This window comes from Dasypus novemcinctus, chromosome 23 (genome assembly GCF_030445035.2).
Source record: "Dasypus novemcinctus isolate mDasNov1 chromosome 23, mDasNov1.1.hap2, whole genome shotgun sequence".
NCBI classification, from domain to species: domain Eukaryota; kingdom Metazoa; phylum Chordata; class Mammalia; order Cingulata; family Dasypodidae; genus Dasypus; species Dasypus novemcinctus.
In genome coordinates, this window is record NC_080695.1 from 68,433,842 (window position 1) to 68,459,267 (window position 25,426).

Below are 25,426 nucleotides of genomic sequence, written 5' to 3' on the forward strand. Positions count from 1 at the left end.
CTGGCAAAGGACGGTGCCAACCCCCGAGTGCTTGGCACATAGCAAGTGCTCAAAAAATGTTGTTACCGTTTATCATTATTGCATGTCTTACTTCACGGAGTCCTTCCAAGGCTCCTTAGGGCAGATGCCACGGCGTCCCCATTTTACAGATGGGGAAACTGAGGCTCAGAGAGGCAAAGACCTTTGCCCACGGTCCTGCCGGGGGGGGAATGGGCAGCCGGGTTTCGACTCGTATTCTGCCCACTGTGGCCTGGCCCGTCCACCCCACAGGGTCCCAACCTCCTGACCTGGGCAGTCCCCAGGGTCGGGTCACAACCCAGGCGCTGGTCCCAGAAATGTGGCCCCACCGGTCTGCTAGGCAGGCGGGGCGGGGAGGAAGTGGGAGCAGGCACAGAGGGGGACGGGGTGGACGGCCTGTCCCGCGGGGATCCCGGGCCTGGCAGGGCCTGTCTGGCCCCACCCAGCTCCTCCCTCCGCCCTGACAGCGCCACCTCCTCCCCGGATGGCCTCCTGGCCTGGTGGCAGAGGCCGGGTCAGGCTGGAAACGAGGTGGCTGGCGACGTGCGGCAGATGGGGCTGGAAAGCGGCCCACGGCTTGAGATGAGGTGCCTGCAGCCCCAGAGGCCTGAACCTGCCACTCCGGGCTGATGGGGTGGCACGGCCCGGCCAGAGTGGGGGGCCCCGCTGAGCCGAGGGCCCAACCCCCCGGTGGTCAGTCCTGGGAGAAGGGCCAGGGCGGCCGGGGGTCCTGGGGACAAGAGCGGCCACTGTCCGGCCCCGGCACGGAGCTGGCGCTGCTGCGGGCATGCCAGCCTGCAGCCAGGGAGCGGCGGCAGGGGCTCGGCCAAGCAGGGCCGCCTGGCAGGCACAGGGAGGGGGCCAGGAAGGGGCGGCCTGCCAGGGGGCCGGGGCGGGCGGGGGCCCGCGGCACATTCTCCGGGCATGACTCACGACCCTCTCCTGCCCCGGCTGCCAGAGCCCGGGCTCCCCTCTGGCCCCAGGAGGGCTGCGGGGAGCTTGCAGGGCCCCCTGCCCAGGGCGGAGGGTGAGTCAGCTCATCCGAGCTAGAGGGCCAGGAAGATTTTCCATTCCTCCTATTGTCCTGTCAGAAAAGTAAATAAGTGTTACAAAACACGGGGTGAGGCAGGGCCAGCCCCCTCCCGTGCCCTCGGAGCATGTCCCCACTCCCTGGCTCGTGCCCATTCCACAGATGGGGGACGAGAGTTTCAGAGAGGCTAAGCCACCTGCCCGAGGCCACACAGCAGAGGACTCAAACCCAACCTAGACCAGGCTGTGTCTGCCCTGCGTGTCTGTTCCTCAGGGTGGCACAGAAGCCACCTGCTTCATATCCCGCGGGGTGGGCGTTCATCACCAATGCAGATGCCTGGGTCCTTCCAAGATCCGCCAAACCATCGTATCTGGGGAGGGGGTGGGGGTCTGGAATCTGCATTTTTAAATGTTCCAGGGTGGCGGCAAGGCCACAGGATGGAGAGCGGGGCACGGCCGTCCCGGGAGAAGCCTCCCTGCACACCCCTTCTCTCCCCGGCTGGGGAATGCTGCCCGTCTTGTTTCAAACTGGTTCCCGGGAACAGCCCGAGTGCCATCCAGGTGCTGGGGAAATGAGGACCGTGGAGCAGAGGGGCGGGGCTGCCCCAGGGACAGAAGCCTCCTGCGAGCGGTGGCCTGGAGGGGGGAGCAGGGTCCCGGGGGCGGGGGGGGGGGCCTGCAGGTGCGGTCTCCAGGGGCTTGACCATGAAGCACATGTAGAGGGGAGCACACCCCCCTCCCCGAGCCCCCGGGCAGGTCGCCCCCCGCCACCCACACCAGCAGGAGAGGGGATGAGTCACTTGGCAGGAGAGGGCGCCTTGCAACCCAACAAATCCCATCTGCCCGGGGGGTGGGGGGGCTGCGCAGGGCAGGAACAGATCTCCCACCCCGCCCGGCCTGCCCACCCACGGACATGTGCGTGCTCACGTGGGCTCACGCGTGCACACACGCAGCCCGTGGCCGCGCGGAGCCCCCTTTGGAGGCCGCGGGGGAGGGGTGGGGGAGAGCGATGGCATTCCTCCCGAAATCGGCTCGGGTCCCGCCTCTCCTGGGCCGGGCCCAGCTGAGTCAGCCTGGAGCCTCGGCGCAGCTGCCCGGAGCAGAGGGTGCAGGCGTCGGGGGTCCGAGAGTTCGGGCGCTGGGGCCCGGCCCACCCGGGTGCCAGCCTAGCTCGTCGCTGCACCCCGCAGAGTCTTGCTGGAAAATGAGACGAGAGAGCGGCCGCCTCCCGGGTAAGGCTGGCCTGCTTCACCCAGGGTGGGGCGCTGGGAGAACCGGTAAACTGAGGCACGTTGGGTCCATGCCATGTTGGCTGGCACCAAGTCGGCCTCAAGAAACGAGATGCGACACCCCTGCATCCAATGCCACTGCCGCCACTCAGCAGCTGAGCTATACGCCTGCAAAACCTGCAGCCCCCCGTCTGGGTCCCTTCCAAAGCCAGACTTCACCTTCCTAGGACGTGTGGGGAAGGGGCTTTTGGAAATGTGGAGAAGGCCAGAGTTTTGCCAATTAGGAGCTCCCGTAATTGCTAGAACCTCATACCCGCAAGCATCAGTCTCACGCTACAGATTCCATCCACTGGATGAGCCTTGACAGATGTCAGGGCTGTACTACGTGCTTCACTCACGCGACCGCGCCCATTTCACAGAGGAGGAAAACTGAGCTCAGACAGGCAACATGACTTGCCCAGGTTGGCCCAGCCAAAAAAGGTCAAGCGGGGCCTCGGACCGGGTTTGCGCAGGCTGCCCGCCCTCCCCACCACCTTTGGAGCCCTGCAGGGGGCTCCCGTAGTGGTATTTGTCGCTGCCCTTGGACCGGCCGCCACTTGGGGGGTAGGATGACTTCCTTACTCAGTGGGGTCCCTGTCCCCAAAGTCTCCTCATTTCCTGTCTTTGATCTCCTTATCTCCAGCACCTCCCAGGCCAGTGAGGAGGTGAGACAGGGGAGGAGGCTGTCACCAGCAGTCGGCCCATGCTGGCAGAGGGGCACGCAGCAGGCGGGTGCACAGAGGCGCAGCCCCCCCTGCCCAGCTAGGCAGGGCAACAGGGAAGGCACTGGGAAGAAGCAGCGCCGGACTTGGTTCATTTTTAACTGATTTTTAAAAATCAACAGAGAAAAAAGCAATTCGAACAAATGATAAAATAACAACCAAATAGTACAAAAGGGTGTGCAGTGAGAATTCCGATTTCTCCCTTGTTCCCCCCCACCCACCCCCCACGACTGGAATCATAGCCGACAGCTCCTTCCGGATCTTTCCAGAAGTTGTCTTTGCCTTTGCCCGTACAAGAGTGCAGATGCACATGCAGAGTCTTTCTTCTTAACGTGAGACACAAACCGGGGCCTCCTGTACACTCTCTTTTTGCCCCTTCAACCTGCAATCTTGAAAATTCCAAACTTCCAAGGCAGCTGCAGACATGACACAGAAGCCATCCGGGGAGCTCCAGCTTAGCCCACCCCCACCCCAGACCCCCAGACGCCCGCGTTTTAATTCTCGCCACATTTCATGCGCTCGTTCGCCCTTTGCCCCTTGCACGTGCCTTCGTGCGCCGAGGCGAGGCTTGCACGACAGCCTGCCCTTCCTTCTCAGCTGCAGGGTCTCCCCGGGTGTGGGTGCGCCTGGGCTGTTTAATCAACCCCTCCAGCGGGGTGACAGGCCGTCTCCCGGCCCTCCTCCTTAGCAACACCGCCGCAGGGAGCTCCCCGCAGCGCCTGAGCGGCCACCTGCGCCATCTGTAGGCAAGCTAATCCAGGAAGGAGAGGGCGCCCGGGGGGGCCACAGCGTGGGCACAGGGCCCGCAGGGGGCCTTCCCGAGCCCCTCTCTGTGGCCCATGTGGGGTGCAGGACAAGGCGCCTGTGGCTGAGCAGGCCGTGTGAGGGGCTCAGGCTCCTGCGCGTCCCAGGTGGGGTCCCCACACACCTGCGGCTCGGAGCCCTGGCTCCCCCTGGCACCTGCTCTCAGTGTCAGCCGGCTGGAGGGAGGGTCCCCTCAGCACCCCCTTGGAGCCCTGGAAGGAAAGTCCCTTTGGGTGGAGGGAACAGCTGACGCCCTTACTGCGCGCCTGGGGGAAGCACCTGAGAGGGGAGCCAGGCAAAGCCAAGTTCGGAGGGGAAACACCCAGGGCCGGTTCGGCAGGAAGCTCTGTTTGGGGGTCCCCCCTGCCTGAGAGCTGAGAGCTGCAGACAGGATCACCCCTTGCTCCCGGGTTCTCGGGGCGAGGCCTGGGAACCTGTCAAAATGTCAGGTTCTTGGACTCCCAGTCAGGACCCCTGGAGGCCCATGAATCTGCATTTTACAAACTGCTGGGGATTCCGATGCCCTCAGAGCCACTCCCTCTTGCAGGGTCTAACCTGGGCACATACTGGCCTGTGGTCTAACCCAGGCACACAGTGGCCCATGGTCTAACCCAGGGATACACTGGCACAAAATCTGCCTCGGGAACCCAGTGGCCCAGGGATGGAGTGGTGCAATGTGGCCGTTCTGAACCAGAACCGGACAGCTTTGAACAACAGCCACGAGCTTCTATCACGCCAGGGCCGGGGTTAGTGAAGTCTCAAGGGAGTTTTCAGTCTGCCCCGGATGGCACAGTAATAAGTAACAGCAGAGCTTCCTGCACATGAATGGCAGCGATTATGCACAGCAATCTCCTCCCACTCCATCTGGATGGGGACAGTTGTTGCTTCTGTTTGACAAAGAAGGAAACTGAGGCTCAGCTTGGTAAAATACCGATGGAGGAGTCTCCCCTGGCCAGCTGGCCCCCGCACACCGCAGAGCCCCTTTTCCTCGTTGCATCCGCACCCCTACCGCCTGAGTGCAACTCACTAGCTCCCCAGGGCAGGCTCCCACCGCTCTGTCACACCTGTCTGGGCCCACCTGGGAATCAGCCCAGGGCCGGGCGGCAGGGGGCGCGCCAGCCTGGGGTGGGAGAGCTGGCCCCTGCCCCCGGCCCGGTGGCCCGAGTCCCCGGGCTGGGGCTGGGGGGCTCCGTGTGCCCACGGCCTCCACTCCGCTCCCGCCCGGGGCCGGCCCGGCGCCCCACGCCCTCGGCCGGGGCAAAGGGCGGGCCCCGGGCGCTGGCAGCCCCGCCCGCCGGTGGCCCCTCCTCGGGGAAGGTAAGCGCCACCTTCTCGGGGAGCGGCCCGAGAGCGAGTGGCCGCCGGGCGCCCCGCCCCCCCGCGGGTAGAGACCGGGCGCCGCGGCCGCGCGCCACTCGGGTGCCCTCGCCGCCGCTCGCTCACCTGCGCCCGCCGCCCGGTGCGCGCCGGGGCCGCCCTCCGCCCGCCGCCCAGCGCCGCAGCCCCGCAGCCCGCAGCCCCGCAGCCCCGCGCCGCCGCCTCGTCCCGCCGCCGCCATGAACTCGCTCTTCAGGAAGAAAAACAAGGGCAAATACAGCCCCAAGGTGCAGACGCGGAGGTGAGCGCGCCCTCCCGCCGCCGCGCGCTGCGGGGCGCCGGGGCCTTCGGGGGCTGCGGGGCTGGAGGTGGGGGGCCTGGGCGTGGGGGCCGCGGGGGGCCGCCCTGGAGCTGGGGGGCAGCGCCGGGGGACTTCCAGGAGCACTCGCCCTGCCCAGCGGGCACTGCCTGGGGGGGCCCAGGGGGCGGGGGACCGAGCCGGGGGTACAGGGGCCGCCCCAGGCCGCTGGGGTGAGGGTGGGGTGTCCGGAGGTCACCGTACCCAAGGCGGGGTGCCACGGGGGCGCCGGGCACGCGGGCAGGGAAGTGGCGCTGGCGCCTCGGGGGGAGCGCTCGGGGCCGCGGGGGGCCGGGGAGCCACCTGCCGCGCTGCGCCCGGGCCGGCGGCGGGGGGCGCTGCGCTGAGCCTCCGCGCTGGGGGGGGGGGAGCCGTGCCCGCGCTCGGGGGGCCTCCCCGGGGCTGGCGGCTCCCCCAGGGGCGGGGCCCCTTCCCGAGGCCCGAAACTGGCGGCGTCTCCCAGCCGCGGCTTCCCGGGGCGGCCTGGGGAGGCAGCGACAAGTCTCGATGTGTCTGCGGTGAGCCGGGCAGCCGCGGTGCTGATAAGCGCTAATGCAGTCACTTAACAACCAGGTGGAGGCGGGGGAGATGCTGAGCTGGAGGGAGGGGCGGGATTGCACCCCGACCCCCCCGGGACAGGGGGGTGGGAGCTGGTGGCCAGGAGGAAGGGCCCTGCCAGCTCCTGGGCACCAGGAGCCACCTGTCCCGGAGTGTCGCCTCACGCCCCCCCCCCCTCGCACCCACAGCCCTCTCCCTGTGGCCCCCACGGTGCCCTGAGCAGTTCCTCGCTTCCTCCCAGTGCCCAGACGAAGCCCTGCGCCCAGGGTCCCCACCCACCCCTGCGGGCCAGCCCAGGCCGACCTGTCTGGCAGGTGCAGGTTCCCTTCCCTTCCACCCTTGCCAAAGCCCCACTGCCCTGGGTTCCCACCGGCCCCTCACTCCTGTTCGGGCGGTTTCGGGCTCAGAGGCGTTTCATCCCGCCCGCCGAGGGGCCCCTCCACCGCCACCCCCGCAGGTCTTTCACAACCCCAGGGGCCGGGCGGGGCCGTCGCCCGCTCCTCCACGGCCGCGTCCAGCTGGCTCCCGAGCCAGGCTGGGGTCGGGCCCAGTCCCCGCTCTGTTCTCCCGACATTGCACAACTGCACGGCCTGCGCCAGCCACAACGCCTGTCCCCTCCCCGCCCCCCAGCCAGGGCCGGCGAGCCCTTCCTGTGCGCACACGGCGCCTCTGGCCTCTGCCTCTCCCCGCCCCCAGCTCTCCATCCTCTCCAGGGAGCCTGGGCTCGGGAAGGAAGGCTGCCCATCCTTAACGGCTGCGGGGTCGCCCAGGGCCCCGGGAGGGGGGCATGGCATCCTGACCCCCTCCTCTCTCTCTCCTCCTGGCCCGAGGCTGTGCCCTCTTCCCTGGACTGATCGCAGGTCTCAGGTTAGAGTAGTCTCTTTCTCCAGGCAGCCTGCCCTGATTGCTCTGTGCAAGACAGAGTGAGAGGCGCTCACGGCTCCCCGTGACCTCCCATTACTTCCACCCCAGCACTGAGGGTGAGAGCAGCAGCGGCCCCGGGTGGGGGCCCAGTCCTCTTGCCAGCCTTGTGTCCCTCGGCCCGGTTTCCTGAATGGGAGAGGAGCCGTGGACCCAGTCATGGGGCAGAGGACAGCATTTTGTGTCATTCTCCCAACAAGAATCCCTTGAGGATGTATACCACGCTTAGCCCGGTACCAGGCACCACAGGAAGCACTTGGGCACTCACCCCCAAGCTATCCTTTCGCCCTGAGTTTCCTAAGGGCCTCCTCCCTTGTCTGGGAGAGGTTGCCCGTGAGAGGCAACATGTGAGGAGGGTTCGGGCTCTGCCCCGGGAGCAGAATGACTCGTTTCTGCTCCCAGCTTTGCCACATCTGCTTGTGAGCAAGTCAGGGAACCTCTCTGAACCACCGTCTCTTCATCTGCCAAGTGGTGATGGTGACAAGAAGTATCTCCTGTATGGGTTTGCAGGGAGGAGCGGATGTGATGGTGGGGAGAATGCCTCCAGCACGGAGGACGTGCCCAGGTGGCTGGAGCCAAGGGGACCCAGGAGCCGAGAGCAGTGATTTTTGCACTCAGGCAGTCGAAGGGCTGTGGCCTGAGAAGTGCCGAAATCGTGGCTGAGCGGGGCTGGGAAACTGCCCCTCCCAGGGTGTCAGCCCTCAGCCGCTGAAACCAGAGAGGGCGGCGGCTCCCGCTACGCCCGTCGGCCCAGTTCCTAATAGCAGGTGTGGGTGCTGGCGTTCACACCTGAGCTAATGACAGGGTCGGGGCTGGTGGGGCAGGCCGCGGGGGTGGCCGGGGGGGGCACCTGCTCCCACCCTCCTTGGGCACTGAGAGTGCTGCCCCCGCCGCATCCCGCCGGTGCCCCCTCGGGCCAGCCGCTGGGCTCTCTCCTCTGTGAAATGGGGCTAAGCACAGCGCCGGCCTGGAGGTGTCACCCATGCGGGGATTAAAGAACGCAGGAGGGTGTCGGTGGCCGCGTGCTCAGCCCCTGAGAGGGCGATGGTGATGCTGCAACAACCGCGGGGAGGCCCCGACCCCGTGCTCGGGCTTGCGCGGGCTGCCCCCGGGGGACGGGCTGCGCGCTGCACGCTTTCCGGGTGCCCTTCCGGGGTGGCGGATCCAGGGAGTGGGGGTGGCCGTGGAGGAGATCACGGTGCTCTCCCTGCCCTGGAGGCTCCGCCGGTCGCACCGGGGACTTAGGATGGAGTCGTGCCTCCTTGATCGCGTGGCAGGCGCCGTGGGGTGGGGCAGTGGAACGCAGAGCTGGACAGACAGACGAGGTCTCCAGCCCCGCTGTTCCGGGGGATGAGAGCGGAGGGCCTGAGGGCCCCCCCGGGAAGGGCTCTGACCTGTCGGGAGAGGAGCGGAGCGGCTGAGATCTTGCTCTGCAGCACAGAAAAATGCAGACAGTAAGGTGAAGCGCAAAATGCAGAAACCGGAAGTCTCTCTAGACGAGTTGACTACATGCAAATACTGTAAAGACACATGGACAAGAAGTAGAAGGTAAAACAATCGTGAAGACTGTCTATTGGGTGATGGGGTAACTGGCTTCTGTGAACGAGCTTATGTTTATATGATAAATAGTCTCTTAAGATGTAAAACAAGCAAAACCTCAATCAAGGGGAAAAATAAATAAATCCCCCAAACCCAAGCAGATCCAGCTCTGGAGTCGGACTGCCTTTTGCCTGTTTGACTTTGGGAGAGGAAACCTGGCATCTCATTCCCGTCTATAACATGGGAATAATCTTGCCCCTCCTCCCTGGCCGGTCCCGGGAAGCACCTGATGGCCTGGCCTTGACTCCTGGTCTCGCCTCCCGACCTTGGCCCGAGCCACGCGGGGCAGGAGGTGCTGCCAGAGGCCCCGTTTCACACGGCAGGGTCCTGCCAGAATGGCTCGGCTGCGTGGGAGGCAGGGGGAGGGTAGTGAAAGGGCAGGATGCTCTTCTGGAAGCTTCCTGGGGTACCCTGAGTCTCTTGGTGATGAGTTGCACAGAGTTTGATGCGGGCCAGCCGTGAGGTCAAGCCCCAGTTTGGCCTCCCCAGAGCTGTGTGACCTTGGGCAGGTCACTTCACTTCTCTGTGCCCTGATTCTGGGAAGTGAGGTGAGGCTAGCAGTCCCCACTGGGTGAGGCTGCCAGGTGGTTTAAGTGAAATAATGCGTGTGGCAGGCCCAGCCCTGAGACCTGCTCAGAGTAAGTGACTGGTCAATCGCGGTGGCCAGCGTTAGCAACCGTGGCCCTGCTCTTGGGATTCTCTGACATGCTGAGCCCCGAGCTACCCGTCCAGCCACGGGGACCGAGGCTGGTGGTGAAAGGACCGTGATGCCCACACATTTCCCACACACTCAAGTGGACGCTGCCTCCGTGTTCTGGGGCTGCCGGAACGAAGTCCCACACACTGGGGGGCTGGAGACGATGGAAACTCATCGTCTCGCGTTCCAGAGGCGAGAAGTCCAAGCCGAGCTCCCTCTGACACCTGGAGGGGCGTCCTTCCCGGCCTCCCCCCGGCGTCTGGCGGTGGCCGGCCCCTCTTGGTGACCCATGGCTCGTGGCAGCGTCCCTCCATTTCCTGCCTCCGTCCTCCTGCGTCCCCTGCGTGCCTGTCTGTGTCCTCTTTTCTCACGAGGACACCGGTCACTGGGTTTCGGGCCAATGATCTCTTACCTTGGTGACATCTACAAAGACCCTATGTCCAAATAATGTCACACGCACAGGTACCGGGGATAGGACCTGAACTTCTATTTTGGGGACAAGATCTTACCCACTAGAGACACACGGAGACACACACATGCACACACGCGTAGATGCGTGACGGTGGCAAGCCTGATGATTTGGGGGAGGCCCCCCGTCCACCTCCAGCCCTACCTACTTCTAGGGTCCCTCCCGTGGCCCCCCTCGGTGTGGAGGCGCCCCATGTCACAGCAGACGGGAGGCTCTCACCTTGGACGCCCAGCTCACAAGGGGCCGATGCTGGGGGCCCCGGGACCGCTGGGGAGGGAAACTGGGACTGGCCGCAGCTCTCTCCAGGTACCGCTCGGGGCCAGGGGGTGCAGTTATGATCCTGGGGCTCACCGGCTCCACCCCCGCAACCCTTTCCAGCCCTCCTCCCTCCAGCTTTGCCCCCACTCGCCCACTTGCCCTCTGAGCAGAGGAGCAGGCCCTGATAACGTAGATTCAGCACAGGGCTGCGCTGGCCCCCCAGGGTGGCTGCTAATGGCATTTCAGGAATTGTCAGGGGCCAAATTTGAGGACCGTGAGCTGGGGAGGCAGGAGGCGGGGCTCGAGCCACACCCCCTGGCAGCACCCCAAGGCGGGGAGGGGGCAGCAGGAGGGCCCTGGGGCTGAGGAAGAAGCTGCTGGGCAGGGGGGAAGCCGGGTTCTGAGCCCGCGGCTCCCCGGGCTCCGGGCAGGGCTGCGTGGGGAGGGCGTCTCCAGCTCCCCGCCCCCTCCCAGCCTGCCTGCCCCTGTCCTGGGAGCTGGAGGGGGGAAATGGGCCCTCCGCCTTCGTTCTCTGCTTTCCGCAGGGGCTTCTGGATTACAGCCTCCCGAGCCTGGGGAGGCACCTGGTTCTCCTTTCGGCCTCCCGGTGGGACTGAGCTAAGACTTCGGGGGCCTACCCGTCCCCCCCGAACAGGATCCCCGCTTCTCCCGGCCCCAGCACCCACAGGAGCTCTCGCCTGGAGACTGGCCCTGCTTCCACCCTGAGCACCCAGGTCCATTCTCCCCATGGCAGCCAGGGAACTCGTTGCAAGATGTGAATCCAGCCCTGGCCCCCCGCCCAGCCCCCCACCCCGGCTTCTCGTTGCTCGCGGGCTGCGTGGAAGCTGCCACCCTGCACCCCACGAACTCACCCCTCTACCCCCTCACGGGCCCCACGGCCTGGCCCAGGCAGTGGCTCCCGCGGAGACTGCTGTCCGCCCTTGGCCTGCTGTGCCTCCTCCCCTAGGTGAGCCGGTCCAGCCTCCCTGGCAGCAGAGCCACCCCTTCTATTGTCCACGGTCTGTGGCGGCCAGGTGGGAGGGGAGTGACCATCTTCCCCAGGCACCACGGCTGGCGTGAATGAGTGAGGGAGTGAAGGAATAAATGGCTAGGGGTGCACCACGGGGGACGGCGAAGATTCTCTCCCTCCCTGCACACACAGCCCCGGGGTCAGCTGAAGGAAGAAGGTGGGCGTGGGGGGGAGCTTTATCTAGTGGAAAGGAATTCGAGGACCCGAGCGAGAAGCCCCCGTGCTGGGCGCACGCTGCGTGCCTTCCGTGTGCGGGGTGGGGTGTGAGCAAGTAGCAGGTGACAATGCCGGGCAAAAAGGACTGCGGCGGGTGGGCTGAGGACGGGGAGTGCAGGCAGGGGCTCCGATCCGGTGGGCTTCCTGGAGGAGGAGGCACCCGAGCAGCTGGGCTAGCCGGACCAGGTGGCTGAAGACGTGATTGAGGCAGGGGAGGGAGGGATCCACATGCGTGAATCCAGAAAAGCATCCTGTGGGGGGGACAGAGAAAGTTGGTGGAGGAGGAAAGATTATGATGTTTATGTAGCTCTTGAAAGCATACACGGCGAAGCCACACGATGCTTCTGTGCGCGGAAGTGCGTGGATTGGAAGCACGAGGCGGAGAAGAAACCGGCAACTTCGGGACCCCGTTACTGCCGAGGAGAAGCTAAAGGGACAGTAGAAAGAGAACACCTTATTTCTCTAGCAAAAATAGATCTGAAGCAAATATGGCGCCATGAGCACATCGGCTCAGTCTTGGGGCTGGGAACACGGGGGACCCCTGAGGATCTTTCTGTAGGTTTGAAGCAGATCGTGGCTTTTAAACTTTTTTTTTTAAGATTTTTCAGAATTTTATTTCGTTCCCCCTCCGCCTCCCCGTTGTCTGCTCTCTGTGTCCATTCGCTGTGCATTCTTCTGTGTCTGCTCGCATTCTTGTCAGCGGCACCAGGAATCTGTGTCTCTTTTTGTTGCGTCGGCTCTCTGTGTGTGGCGCCACTCCTGGGCAGGCTGCGTTCTTATCACACGGGGCGGCTCTCCTTACGGGGCGCACTCCTTGCGCATGGGGCTCCCCTACATGGGGGGACAGCCGTGGCACTCCTTGCACAGGGCCAGCTCACCACACAGGTCAGGAGGCCCTGGGTTTGAACCCTGGACCCCCCGTGTGGTAGGTGGACGCCCTATCCGTTGAGCCAAATCCGCTTACCTTAAATTTTTTTAAAGAGAAGGAAGGGGCTGGTGAGGAGGAGTGCTGACAGGGAACAGCATGTGCGAGAGCGATTGCAGGAAGGGGGATCCCCAAAACCCTGCATCTCAGAGGCCAGGCTGTGGGGAGAGGAAAGGTTTGGGGAGGGAGGGGGGTGGGTTCATGGGGGAAGGGGAGCCGGCCTGGGTGGGGAGCAGGTGGGAGGCGGCGAGGAAGTGGGGGCTGGTAGAGGGGCAGGTGTGAGTTCAAGGAGGCGCCCTGAGTTGGCTTCTGGCTCGGAGCCACAGTCCTGAAGGAGGATTATCAGATGCTGCGCCGTCCTTCTTAAATAAATCCTACCCTCGTCTCCGTTGTCTAGGTGGGAGAACAGAGAGGCTCTGGGCGTTGACGGGACTTACCCAGGGACACTCAGTCGTTCGAACCCGGGCAGCCTGACTCAGGAGCAGGCAGGGCCGGCCGGTAGGGTGTCCGAGCCCCCCCTTTCCTGGGCACACACGCTGTGCCAGCTGCCCCTGCTTCCCTGGGCAGAGGGCCTTGGTCAGGTGTCGTAAGGTAAGCACACACTGGGCCCCGTGCTCGCTGGCAGCTCCACCGGCCACTGGGCTATGGGAGAGCAGTTTGCAGAATTCTTTGCCACTCCAGCTGCCTATGTTCAGATTTTAGGCTCCTGACTCTCAGGCTTTTCATCTCCTCTGTCTTGGGTGTGGGGTTTGTTTCCAGCCGAAGGGTGAGGAAGGATTCTGAGTTTGTGCTGTAAAGACCAGTGGAAGGTCAGGCCCTGCTCCCCCAGATACAGAGCTTGACTCTTCCTAACTATAAAATGGACAATAATACCCTCAAGTTACTGACGGGGAAACTGAGGCCCATGGACAGGGACTGAGGGCATTGTGGGTAGAGTAGAAAGAGCCTGGGCTTTGCAGCTGCAGGGCTGGCTCCCAGGCCTGGGGTCTGCCCTGAAGCCCCCTGTGTTCCTCCCTGCTTGGGGCACGTTTATCACTGCTAGACTGTCAGTAAGCTTCATCAGGGCAAGGGCTTTGCGCATTCGTGGTCACCCGTTCATCCCTAGCACAGTGCCTGGCACATAGTAGGTGCTCAGGAAACAGTGGTTGATGGTCTGCTTTGAATCTGCAGATTGGAAGCATGCAGTAGGGTGGAGATGACTGGAGATGATGTATGTAGAGTGTTGGGCACATAGTAGGTGCTCAAGAAATGGAGGCTGCTACTCCTTGCGCACTCATCCTGAGCCCAGAGTGATGTCCTAACACCTGAGAATACAGAGGTTGGCATGCCCTGTTTATCATTCAAAAATTTTCAAGACACATCCTGATTTTACTTAGAGCAGCTTGAACTTCTGGGTGTTCCCGTAACGAGAGCCCGAAAGCACAGGCCTGACACGGGAGCCCTACGCCCACTCAGAGGCCCAGGGGTGGGGCAGCCTTCCCTGGACAGAATCAGACTAGGTTGCAAGCAGAGCCGAGGTCACTACTGCACCAGCCACCCTCCCAGCTCAGAGTATACTTCCTGAGGATTAGTAGCTGGGTGTGGGGGAATTTGCTAATTACTGGGGAGGTTTCCAGTGAGAAGATTGGTCAATTGACCAATCAATCTGGTATTGTATGTGAACTGCTTTCTCACAAGACTTCCTTCCTATAGAGATCGAGGGATTTTCCTCATTTCATTCCCTTTTAACTCTCATAACCCTTTGCTGTGGTTCATTTCTTCGTTCTCAATGTTGACGCACATTAGAATCACCTGAGGAGTTTTAAAATAGATACCTGAGCTCTATCCCAGGCTAATTGTCAGAAACTCTGGGGTGGGGCCCAGATATCAGTCTTTTGATATGCAACCAGGGGTGGGACCCATATATTTATACTGATTGCCTTGCTCTATCTTGTCCTATAGTTATATGGATCATGTTTCCTTTTTTTAATAACAGTTGCCTGGTGTGATGCACTCCATCCCTTTTTCTCAACCTTCCTGTATCATTTAGTCTCAGGCATCTGTCTTGTAAAATGGCACACAACTAGATTTTGTTTTGTTTTTAATTCTTCCCTGAGAGTCTTATCTTTTTAATAGGTGAATTTAAATCATTTACATTTATTGTAATGACTGATATTTTGCGCCTACTCCTGCCTTATAATTTTCTATTTCCTGTTTATCTTGCTTTCCCTTTGTTTCCTTTCCTCTTCCTGATTTTTTTCGATTGAACTGTATTTTCACAGTGAAAACTTAGGATATAAGGTCTGAATGGGATAGAAGGAATGAAAAGACCCTGACCAAGGCAATCTAGAATCTTTGTAATTAAAGCTATTGGGGTGCTTTTCTTAATACTACCTATTAGGCTATAAACTTCTGGACAATACGATTTACTCAGCTTTTTGGAAGGTTCTTCTGTAGCCCTGAATTCCAGTCCTCTCATAAGCTTGTGGATCAATAAATGGGTATCGAATTGAGCAGACATTTTATAATATATCAATGACTCATCTCCAGGGGCTTGTTAATGGAGAAGGGACTGTTTCCAAGGTCTGTAAGAAGGGTGGAGAGATGACAAGGAATTGAGAGGTAGGGGTGAGAATTTATTCAGTAATTCTTGAGCATCTCGAAAGCACCTGGCTGGGTCTGCAACAGCTACAGACATGGATGTTCACTAACTCCGTGACCCTGGGCAAGTTGCCTCTCGTCCCTGAGGCTCAGTTTCCTCATCTGCAATGGGAGTAAAACTAGTACCTTCCTTGAAGGGTTGTTATGAGGATTAAAGAGGACACATGTGTCAGGCACCGGGACGGGGTGTGGCCCGGGAGGTGTCGGCTGAATGCCACTTCCCTTCTGCCTGAAAGTCCTGTCAGGGGAGCGAGCTGGGAGTCCCTCGGGTCATCTTAGGAGAATGACTCAGCCTCAGTTTACCACCACTGAGGGTTACTCAACCACTGGATTAATTGTACTGATGAAGACGCCAACAAGATGTCCGCCCCTTTGCCTGCCCTGGTGGTGAATTCCTTACCGCATCGCCTCGTCCGCCCCGTGCCTCCCCGTCGCTGTGCCTGGCGGGTCAGCGTTGGCTTCCGCCTTTTCCTGAGGAGCGGGCTCTGGAGCCAGGCTGCTAGGCTCACTTCCCAGGTGCTCGACCTTGAGCAGCGTGGTCTGGAGCTATGCGGACACCCGAAAAAAACATGTTCTTACGCTTAACCCGTTCCTGTGGGCGTGACCCACTGGAAGTTGGATCTTTCGATGAGGTTACTTCAGTGGCAGGGTGGCCCAGCTTGATCAGGATGGGTCTTAATCCTGTTCCTGGGTCCTTCATAAGCAGAATGAAATTCAGATAGGAAAAGGCACAGCAAGAAGCTGGACTTCAGCGGAAAGAAGGGAGAGACCAGGAGAGACCGCCACGTGTCTTGCCGTGGGACAAGCTAAGGACCAAGGAACACCAGCAGCAGCCCCAGATCGTCACAGACTTCAGAGAGAGCCTTGAGGTGCCTCGATTTGGACTTTCTCCTAACCTCAAAACTGTGAGCCGTTTAATTCCCGTTGTCGAAGCAGAACCATCGCGTGGTGTTTGCTTGAGCAGCCAAGGCAACTGAAACAGGTTTCTCAGCCCCTCTGAGCCTCAGTTATCCTCATCTGGACAATGGGGAGATGTGCGATGTTGATGTGCTCCTGATTCAACACTTAAATAATGAGCCTGTGCAAGATCTGGAAGCCAGGGTGACACAAGGGCCCCCCAAAGCTGCGTAAATCCTTATTGTCCAGATGTTTGTAACCTAATAGGTAGGGTTCGGGAAAGCACCCCGACAACGACGATGGTGCCTGCCTCATAGGGCTGCGAGATTTCAGTAGATGGTGCCCGGAGAGGGCTGAGCGGGGAAACGGGCGCTTGGGAGATGATCTGCTTGTTCAGTGGTTCTTTCTTTTCTGCAGTCATCTTCCAAGTGCCCACTCTCCCACCTCAGCCCTTTGCTCTCTCGGCCAGGGTTGAGAGAAGGTGGGGCGCTCCACGGCATGGGAGAGGAGCCGCCCACCAGGCCTGGGGTCCCCAGGAAGCCTCTCGGCGCCCCCCTCACCGGCCTCGGAGGTAGGCAGGACTGCTGAGGCCCCGGCCCTCGCAGGGGCGAGGCCAGCCCCTGCGGAGAGGTGTGTGGTTCCCCTGCATTCCAAACATTCCAGCGCTCAGCCGCCCTGGCTCCCGCTGGCTGCCTGGCTGCACACCTACTGAGGCAGAATTAACCCCAAAGGGGAGGAACCCCGAGACGTGATCCGGGCCGACACACGGGGGCTGACTCAGGCCCGGGAGGCGGGCGGCCGTGGGCAGGCAGGGAGCACCGGACCCACCAGGCACGCCCGTGCCCGTCCTCTCCCGTGTCCCCACGGGCGCGGGCGGGGCCGTGACCGGACAAGGGACGGCGGCAGTTCTGGGGGGTAGCTGGGGCGGGGGCCCCCATTCTGCCTGGTCACTGGGGTCTGTTCTCTCTCTGGAGGGAGGGGCAGGTGGGAAACAAGCCAAGTGCCCCAGCTCTGCCCAGTGGCCCGAGGGCCAAGTTGCGGCGGCCCACAGGGGTCAGGGGGCGGGCAGCACACCCTGCCCTCCGCTCCCGGGCTGCCCCGGGCACGGCTGGGGCCTGGGATTGCCTTGACGTCGGACGGGCACAGGTCTGTAGACCAATCCCGGCCAGCAGGGCCAGGAGTCTGGGCAGCATGTGTGGGTCTGACGGGGCCATGGCAGGGAGGAGTGGCAACGTGCATTTATTAAGTTCCCCTGCAACCAGGTGCCAAGCGCAGCAAATAGATGCTCTGAGCCTCCACCTGCTTTATTCTAGCAGAGCCGACAGGGTGCAGCTCCTGTGGGCTTGGAGCCAAGTGGGCCCAGAGGCCCCAGAACCGCCCAGAACCACACTTCCCACTAGCCCCCCGGAATGTGGGAGAACAGAGCGGGAAGCGCCCTGAGTGTCAGCCACACCCCAGCTTTGGACGGCTTAGTGTGAAAAAGACAGAGATGAGCGCCCGTCATTTGGGATCTATCAGGCTCAATAAAATGTATTAAAATGAAGTCCACCCATTTCTTTTCACTTCTTTCACGGGGCTGCTGGAAAATGTTTAATCCCGTGACGTGGCCAACGCTCTGTTTCCTCTGGACGGCGCTGGCCTTGGACGTGAAGCGCCACAGTTCCGACCCCACGTGGGGAGCCCCTCCCACTTACCGAATGCGCCCCGCTGTGTGCCCCGTGGCAGGCGGCCACGGTGCCCCCCGCTTTATGGAGGAGGGCAGGGAAGCTGCAGCCGGCGAGATCACGTGTGCCAAAAAGCCAGCAGCAGTTGGTTCGGCCGTTTGTGGATTGAGCTCCATGCTGGGTGCCGTGGACACAACAGGGAGCAAACAGGCAGATCCCTGTTCTCAGAGAGGCTGCCTTTTAGTGACGGGGGGAGGGGGGAGGGAGGCAGCGACCCGAGCCTCGTGGCCTGCCGGCGCGCTTAATGAGGAGCCTCTCCTTGAGTCTCCTCCACGCTCTGAGCAGGAGCTATTTTTTTTTTAAGATTTATTTTTTATTTATTTCTCTCCCCTTTCCCATCCAACCCCCATTGTCTGCTCTCTGTGTCCATTCGCTGTGTGTTCTGTGTCTGCTTATATTCTTGTCAGCGGCACCAGGAATCTGTGTCTCTTTTTGTTGTGCCATCTTGCAGCATCAGCTCTCCGTGTGTGCGGCACCATTCCTGGGCAGGCCGCACTTTCTTTTGCGCTGGGCGGCTCTCCTTACGGGGTGCACTCCCTGCGCGTGGGGCTCCCCTATGTGGGGACACCCCTGCGTGGCAGGGCACTCCATGTGCGCATCAGCACTATGCATGAGCCAGCTCCACACGGGTCAGGAGGCCCTGGGTTTGAACCCTGGACCTCCCATGTGGGAGGTGGATGCTCTATCCTTTGAGCCAAATGCATATCCCAGAAGGAGCTATTCTTATCCCCATTTCATGAAGGGGGAAACTGAGGCACAGCAAGAACAAGGAACCCACCCAAGCCTGTACCCAGGTCTGAGGCAAACCAGGCCTGTGTAGTGATAGGCTGTGAGAAACTGCCTTAGTTTCCCTCCCTGGGTCATTTGCTGCAGTGTGAGCGCGGAGGGACCCTAGGGTGGCACAGGGACCCCAGGGCCCACGGGGACCCCCTCCTGGAGGACTGGCCATCCACTGTGCCCCTCGGAGGCCCCGGGGTCTCCTGGAGGGAAGCAGGAGGCCGGGAGCAGGACCTCCTGGGGGCTGCCGGGCCCACAGAGGAGGTGGAGGCAGGGGCGCCGTTGCCGTGGGGTCCACGAGCCCAGTGTGGCCGGAGGGAGGACCTGGGGAAGCGCACCCGCGGGAGGCAGGGCCGCCCTGACCGCTCGGGGCAGGAAGGCGCATCGATGCTTGCAGGCGTGCGCGGGGCAGTGGGAGCAGGGCCGGCGGCGGGACGAGGGCGGGCGGGGCTGGGCCGGGAGTGGGAGCTCAGTCCCGAGGCCCACGGGGAGCCCAGGCGGGTCTCACGCTGGAGACGGGTGCAGCCTGGCTGCGTCCTGGGCAGAGGTCTCTGCTGAGCGTGAGGCCCCTGGCTGGAGGTGGGGTGGCCGTGGCCTTGGTCCGGGTGGGAGGCGCTGCCCTCAGCCGAGGTGGAGGCAGCAGCCGCGGGTGGAGGAGGAGGAGGATGGCTGGGAGATGGGATCCGCAGGTGAAACTAGAGGAGAGAGAGACCATCCCGGAGGTGCTGTTCGAACAGCCGGGTAGACCAGTTGCCCCCGCCTTTCCCTGCTGTAGTTTCCCTCTTGTGGCTGGAGAGGGGTTCTTGGGGCAGCGGAAATCCTTCCATGGAAGCACCCTCTACCCATTGGGTCCTTAGCCCAAGCCCGAGGTTCCTGAAGTGGGCTGGGGGAAGCCTGGGGCCCCCGCCCTGTTACTTCGCGAACAGTCCCCTTCCCCTTACGTGAGCCTGTCTCGTGGATTCTGCAGGAGACCTTTCCGAATGTCAAGGTCACTTGCCAACTCCCTGTGCCAGGGCAAGGCGCCACCCACGCCGCGGAATCAGGGCGAGTTTCGGCTTGCAAGAGGAAGGGCCCCGGTGGCGTGGGCGGCGCGGCTCCTGTTTTAGCTCCTCGGTGGCGCCTCGGCCGCTGGCTTTCGCCACCTCCTTGAAAGGAGCCCACTTCCCGCCCTGCCTGGAGGCACCGGCCGAGGTCCAGAGCCCGGGCTCCCTCCCGAGGCAGTGTTTTTATCTGCCCTCTCAGTTAATCCCCACCCTGGTCCCGTGGCGGGCGTCCTAGGATGGCCCCCACTCTACAGATGGAGAAACTGAGGCCCAGGGAGGCTCAGTAAATCGCGACTTTGGAGGGCCAGCTCTAGGAGGCGGCCCCAGCCGCCTGCCTCTCGTCTGGTGCTTGCCCGCCAGCTCTTCTGCCCCCCTCCAGCTGCAGAGAAGGGCAAGCGAGACTGGCGCCAAGTTCAAGGGAGAAGGGGCGACCGTGAGGGTGGGAAGCGAGGCGGCCCGGGTGCCTGAACTCCCGGCCTCTGTGCGTGCGGCGCGTCGGTGGCACCTGGGTGAGCCGGTGCCCTCTCCACCCCGGCTTGTCCAGGTCACCGTCCCCGCCGCCCACCCGGCTACACCGAGCCGACCTGGGCTTCAGCCTCGCGCAGCCCCGGGCCCGATCGCAGCTTCTGGCTCTGCAGCCGCCCTCCCTGAGCCCCCGCGACCTCGGCCGTGAGCGCGGGCGGCAGACGTGCCGCAGGTGCTGGAGCAGGTCGGGCCGTGGTCGCTGAGTCTGTAGCTCCCAGCGGCGGCAGAGCAAGGGTGCCGCTGCCACCGAGGCTCCCAGGTGCGTCCCAGGTACGTCCTGGGACAAGAAGAGGAGCCCAGGCGGCCCAGCTCTGCTCCCCACACCCGGCCCCCAGCTCTCCGGAGGAGGTGGGCAGCCCCCCGCCGTCCTGGGCCGCATCCTTGGTCTGTGGACAGGACCCAGCCCCCTGGGCCCATGCCGGACTCCAGCTTCCCCAGCCTGGGAGGGGAAAACAAGGGCCAGTTTTGGGGAGAAACAGCCCCAGTCTGCTTGCCGTGACCCCCCCCCACCAGGCTTGCAAAAGTGCCCCGGGCAGCCCGGGCTGGACTGAGAGGCCACTTCCAGGGACTTGGGTCCCTGCCCAGGCCCTGCCCCTCTGGCCTTTACTGGGGGGGGGAGGGGTCTTGGCCAGGGCAGGGGCTTCCCTCAGGCATCGGCACCCGCCGTCTCAGCTCCACTCGGGGCTTGCCAGGGGACCTGGCCATCTAGAAGGAACCTTTTCCTAAACGATGGACTTATTATCATACTTCACCAGCTCCCCACGCAGGGTTCTTTTTCCGTCTCAAGGGCCCGTCCAGGCTCCCACGTTCCATCCAGCTCCCCTAGCCCCTTCGTCTCCCGCCGTCTGCCTCGGTCTCCCAGTTTCTCTTCGTCGTTCGTGCCCTGGGCCCTTCTGAAGAGGGCCCAGGCTAAAGATTTATTTTTATTTATTTCTCTCCCCTCGCCCCCCCCCATTGTCTGCTCTGTGTCCATTTGCTGTGTGTTCTTCTGTGTCCTCCTGCATTCTTGTCAGCGGCGCCGGGAATCTGTGTCTCTTTTTGTTGTGTCATCTTGCTGCGTCAGCTCTCTGTGTGTGCGGCGCCACTCCTGGGCGGGCTGGACTTTTTTCGCGCTGGGTGGTTCTCTTTGCAGGGCACACTCCTTGTACATGGGGCTCCCCTACGTGGGGGACACCCCTACGTGGCAGGGCACTCCTTGCGCACATCAGCACTGGGCGTGGGCCAGCTCCACACGGGTTTGAACCCTGGACCTCCCATGTGGTAGGCGGGCGCTCTATCTGTTGAGCCAAATCTGCTTGCCAGGAGCCTACTTTTAAAGTGAGCACCGCAGGCAAGCGGTACCCTCAGGAGAGAGAGAGGGTCCGTGGCCAAATGCCATGCACGCTTTGGGGAGCAACACAAGCATCTGGTTTCATTGCCAACAGCAAAGAGTATTGGGTGCACAAATGAACAATCGTTGCTACCATTTACTCAGTCCTATTAAGTGCTGGGTAGTTCACATTCCTCACAAATATTTCTCGAGTGCCCACTGTGTGCCAGGGCCCCAGCGGTGGTTCCCGTGCAGGTTCATCTGCTGTGAGGCTCCCAGATGCTGCTCTGAACGTCACTTTAGTCCTTCAACTCCAAAATTGTTTTTAAAATTAATTTTCCTTTCAAATTTCCAAAATTTCAAATCACTCTCTACCGACCAAGTCAAAACGGCCCTTTCCTCCCTCCCCTCCCCCTGCCAAACTCTAATCTACTTTCTGCCTCCACCAATTTGCCTGTTCTAGATGTTTCGCATCAGTGGAGCCGCACGGTATTCGCCCTTCCGTGTCCGGCTTGTTGGCTTCGTGTCTTCAAGCTCGCACATGTCGCAGCCCGGCTCGGAATGTCTGCCTTTTCTCATCCGTCGTCTGGATACACCATGTTTGTTTATCCGTTCGTCTGTTTTTGGACACTTGAGCTGTTTCCACCAGCCTTGTCTTTGAAACTCAGTTCCGGTGTTTCCAGAAGTGGCGGCTCCACCCCCGGGCCACCTAACTGCGTGGGGTTTTTAGCCCCATCTTATAGATGGTGAAACTGAGGCCCAGAGGATACAGAGCAGCTCCCCAAGGTCACAGGGCCGGGCGGTGGAGTTGGGGTTTGAACCTGGGCTTTGGGCCCCAGACGCCACGGTCTTTCCCCCGGGCCAGCCTCCCCCTGCTTGACCTCAGGAGGCGCCTTCTTGGCTAGTTCCTCTCTGGAATGGGCAGGTGGGGCCGCCACCCCGACGACAAGCCCCTGTGTGGGCGCTCGGCCCACGGGCCCGTGGAGCAGGGAGGCGGGGCCGTCCCACGGCCCAGGTGCTGGCCGCGGGGCCCCCTCCCTCCTCTGGGGTGGGGGGAAGCGCCGTGGCCCTCCCCGCTCGGCTGGGGGACTGTGAGTGCACGGTGGGTGGGGCAGGCGAGGGCGTGGGGCCGTGTCATGGCCCCCAGCGGTGGCCGATGACCCGCGGTGCCAGGTCCAGCCGCGAGATGAGAACTGGACGGGCTCGGCCACTCCCCTTCGCCCCTGGGCCCTGCGCCCCCTCTGCGGGCTCCGCACCTCCAGTGCCTGTGCCTCCTAGCTCAGGGCTCCACGGCTCTCGGGGGACACCCGGAAGGACACTCGCGCCGGCTCCCAGGGCCAGCCGGACGGGGAGACGTCCTGGCCCCTTGGAGGCCTGTTTTTCAGGACCCCAAACCCAAAGAGCCAAAGCTTGCTCCGCTCTCGTGCTTGGGGTCTGGGGCTGGGTCCCGGACACCTGGACTCGAACCCCAGCTCTGCCCCGCTGTCTGCCTGTGGGACTGTGGCCACCTTAGGAAATCACTCTCTGCCTCGTTTTCCCCATCTGTAAAACGGAGCGCACGATGCCCTCTACTCCGGGGGGTAGGAGGATATGAGGTCACCTACACGTGGCGTGCACGCACCTTCCCGTGGTATTCCCTGGAGCTGGTCTATCCTTGAGAAATGCAGGATAAAAGGCAAGAACCCGACTCGAGGGTCCCGAGAAAACAAGCCCCTGTCGCTTACAAATGGCACTTGCCTTTTTTGGGGGGTAGGCACAGGAGGGTAACAACTCAAGCTATAATTCACATACCTACATTTCGTCCACTTAAATTCCCAAATTCACTGGTTTTCATTGTATTTGGAGAATCGTGCAACCATTGCCACAATCAATTTTAGAGCATTTTCATCACCCTGCCCCAGAATATCTTGTACCCATTAGTAGCCTCTCCCCAGTTCCCCGCCCTTCCCCCACCCCAGTCCCTGGCAGCCACAGATGTCCTTTCTGTTCTGGATATTTCATATGCATGGAGTCACACCACGTGCGGCCTGTCGAGTCTGGCCTCCTGCTTGTGTAATGGTTTCGCCATGCGTCCAAGTCGCGGCATGCGTTGGAAGTCCATTCCTTTTCAGGGCTGAGTAATGCTCCGTTGTACGGGTGGACTGTTTGGTTGCGCTGCTCACCTGTTGAAGGACCTCTGGGTTATTTCCACCTTTGGGCTACTGCGACTCGTGCTGCGGACCACGTCCCTGTGTGGGTGGGTCCATTCCCAGGAGGGGGCTTGCTGGGTCATCTCGCAACTCTGTGCTTAACTGGGGAGCCGCGGGCTGTTCTCCACAGCGGCTGCACCATTGCACGTTCCCACCAGCAGCGTGGGGGGGTCTGGTTTTGCAACATCCTCACCAACACTTGTCGTCTGTCTTTTTTTTATCTAGTTGTCCTAGTGGGTGTGAAGTGGTATCCCACGGCGGCTTGGGGTCTGGGCATTTAAAAACTGACGTGTTAGGGGGGCGGAGGTGGCTCAAGGGATTAGGAGCCTCCCTCCCACATGGGAGGTCCTGGGTTCGGTTCCTGGTGCCTCCTAAAAAAGGATGAGCACACAACGAACAGACACAGAGCAGACAGCGAGTGCAAACAACGAGTGGGGTGGGGGAGAAATACAGAAATGAAGTAAATCTTAAAGAAACAACAACTAAAGCCTAACCTGTAAAGGGCCTACTGTTTGTGAATTAGATCTCAACTGAAAAATACATGTAAACACACAAACCACGGGGCTTGGCTGACTGGGCAGAACAGAAGTGTTAGCGAATGGCAGAGGCGGGCTGACTGCCCCCCACCCCATTCTGTGGCTTTAGGGTGTAGCCCTGTGGGGACAGCCAAGCCCTGGTGAGCAGCTCCTTCTGGGAGCCCACCTGGGGCTGGGGGCAGCCTGGGGAGCCGGGGCGCAGGTGGGGGAGCAGCCCGGAGCCAGGGGCAGCCTGGGGGGCCGGGGCGCAGGTGGGGGAGCAGCCGGGGGAGCCTGGGTGCAGGGGTGGGGGTGGGGAGCAGCCCAGGTACGGGGGCAGCCTGGGGGGCCAGGGCGCAGGTGGGGGGGCAGCCCTGGGCCGGGGGCAGCCTGGGGGGCCGGGAACCAGCGGGAGGAGCAGCCCAGGCCCCCCCACCCACCCGGCGGTCTGTCCGTGCAGCATCTCCAACAAGGAGCTGTCGGAGCTCATCGAGCAGCTGCAGAAGAATGCCGACCAGGTGGAGAAGAACATTGTGGACTCAGAGGCCAGGATGCAGCGCGTGAGTGCCCCCCTCCCGCCACGCTGCGGCGCCCGGCCCCCCCTGCCGCCCCCCCCCCAGCCCGCACCTGCCGCCGTCCCCACCGCCTCTGGGCCCCGCGGGCCGGGCGCTCGCCCCCGCCTGTCCTGGTCGCTGCTTGGGAGGACACTCTAGTCTAGACAGGGGTCCCCCCCACCCCGGGGATTCTGTCCTCATTCCTCCCCTCCCAGGAGACAGACATTTTTGGTTGTCACAACTGGAGGAGCGTGTCTTGGTGGCCTGGGGCGGCCCGAGCAAAGTACCAGCAACCCGTGGCTGGAACGACAGAAACGTGTTGTCTCAGGTTCTATAAGGCCAGAAGTCCGAAATGAAGGTGTGGACAGGGCCGGGGTGGCCCTGCGGGTCCAGGGCAGGCTCCTCTACGTGTGCCAACCTCCAGGGCAGGCTCCCCCCCCCCGTGCCAGCCCCCGGGGCAGGCTCCTCCTGCCCGTGCCAGCCCCCGGGGCAGGCTCCTCCTATGTGCGCCAACCTCCAGGGCAGGCTCCCCCCGCCCGTGCCAGCCCCCAGGGCAGCCTCCTCCTGCCTCTGCCAGCCCCCAAGGGGGGCTCCTCCTATGTGCACCAACCTCCAGGGCAGGCTCCCCCCGCCCGTGCCAGCCCCCGGGGCAGCCTCCTCCTGCCTCTGCCAGCCCCCGGGGCAGCCTCCTCCTGCCCGTGCCAGCCCCCGGGGCAGCCTCCTCCTGCCTCTGCCAGCCTCTGGTGGCTGCCGGCTCCCTTGGCGCCCGTGGCTCTGCCTCCTCCGTCTTTGCACAGCCTCCTCCCCGGCGTCTCCCTGGCCCCTGCCCCTCTCTCCTCACCCCTTCTCATGTGCCGTATTGGATTGGGTTCTATTTTAACAGTTTGGCTTTATTTGAACAAATCACATCTTCCAAAACCCCATTTCCAAATAAGGGCCCATTTGGGGGACCCGAGGGTCAGACTCGAACATGTTTCTCGGGGGGACACAGCTGAACCCCACACGGAGGTGAGGGGCGCAGCTGGCACCTGGCGGGCAGAGGCCGGGTTGCGCTAAACACCCCG

The 25,426-nt window shown here is 62.3% G+C and overlaps 1 protein-coding gene across 1 annotated transcript in view; it reads left to right on the forward strand.

The window, feature by feature from the left end:
- The first annotated feature begins 5,229 nt into the window (after positions 1-5,229).
- PPL (periplakin) overlaps positions 5,230-25,426 on the forward strand; it is a 47,183-nt gene continuing 26,986 nt past the window's right edge. Inside the window, exons 1-2 of the mRNA XM_058286526.2 lie at positions 5,230-5,459; positions 24,269-24,368. Coding sequence (XP_058142509.1) covers positions 5,398-5,459; positions 24,269-24,368 — 162 coding nt within the window. The 5' untranslated portion in view covers positions 5,230-5,397. The remainder of the gene's footprint in view (positions 5,460-24,268; positions 24,369-25,426) is intronic.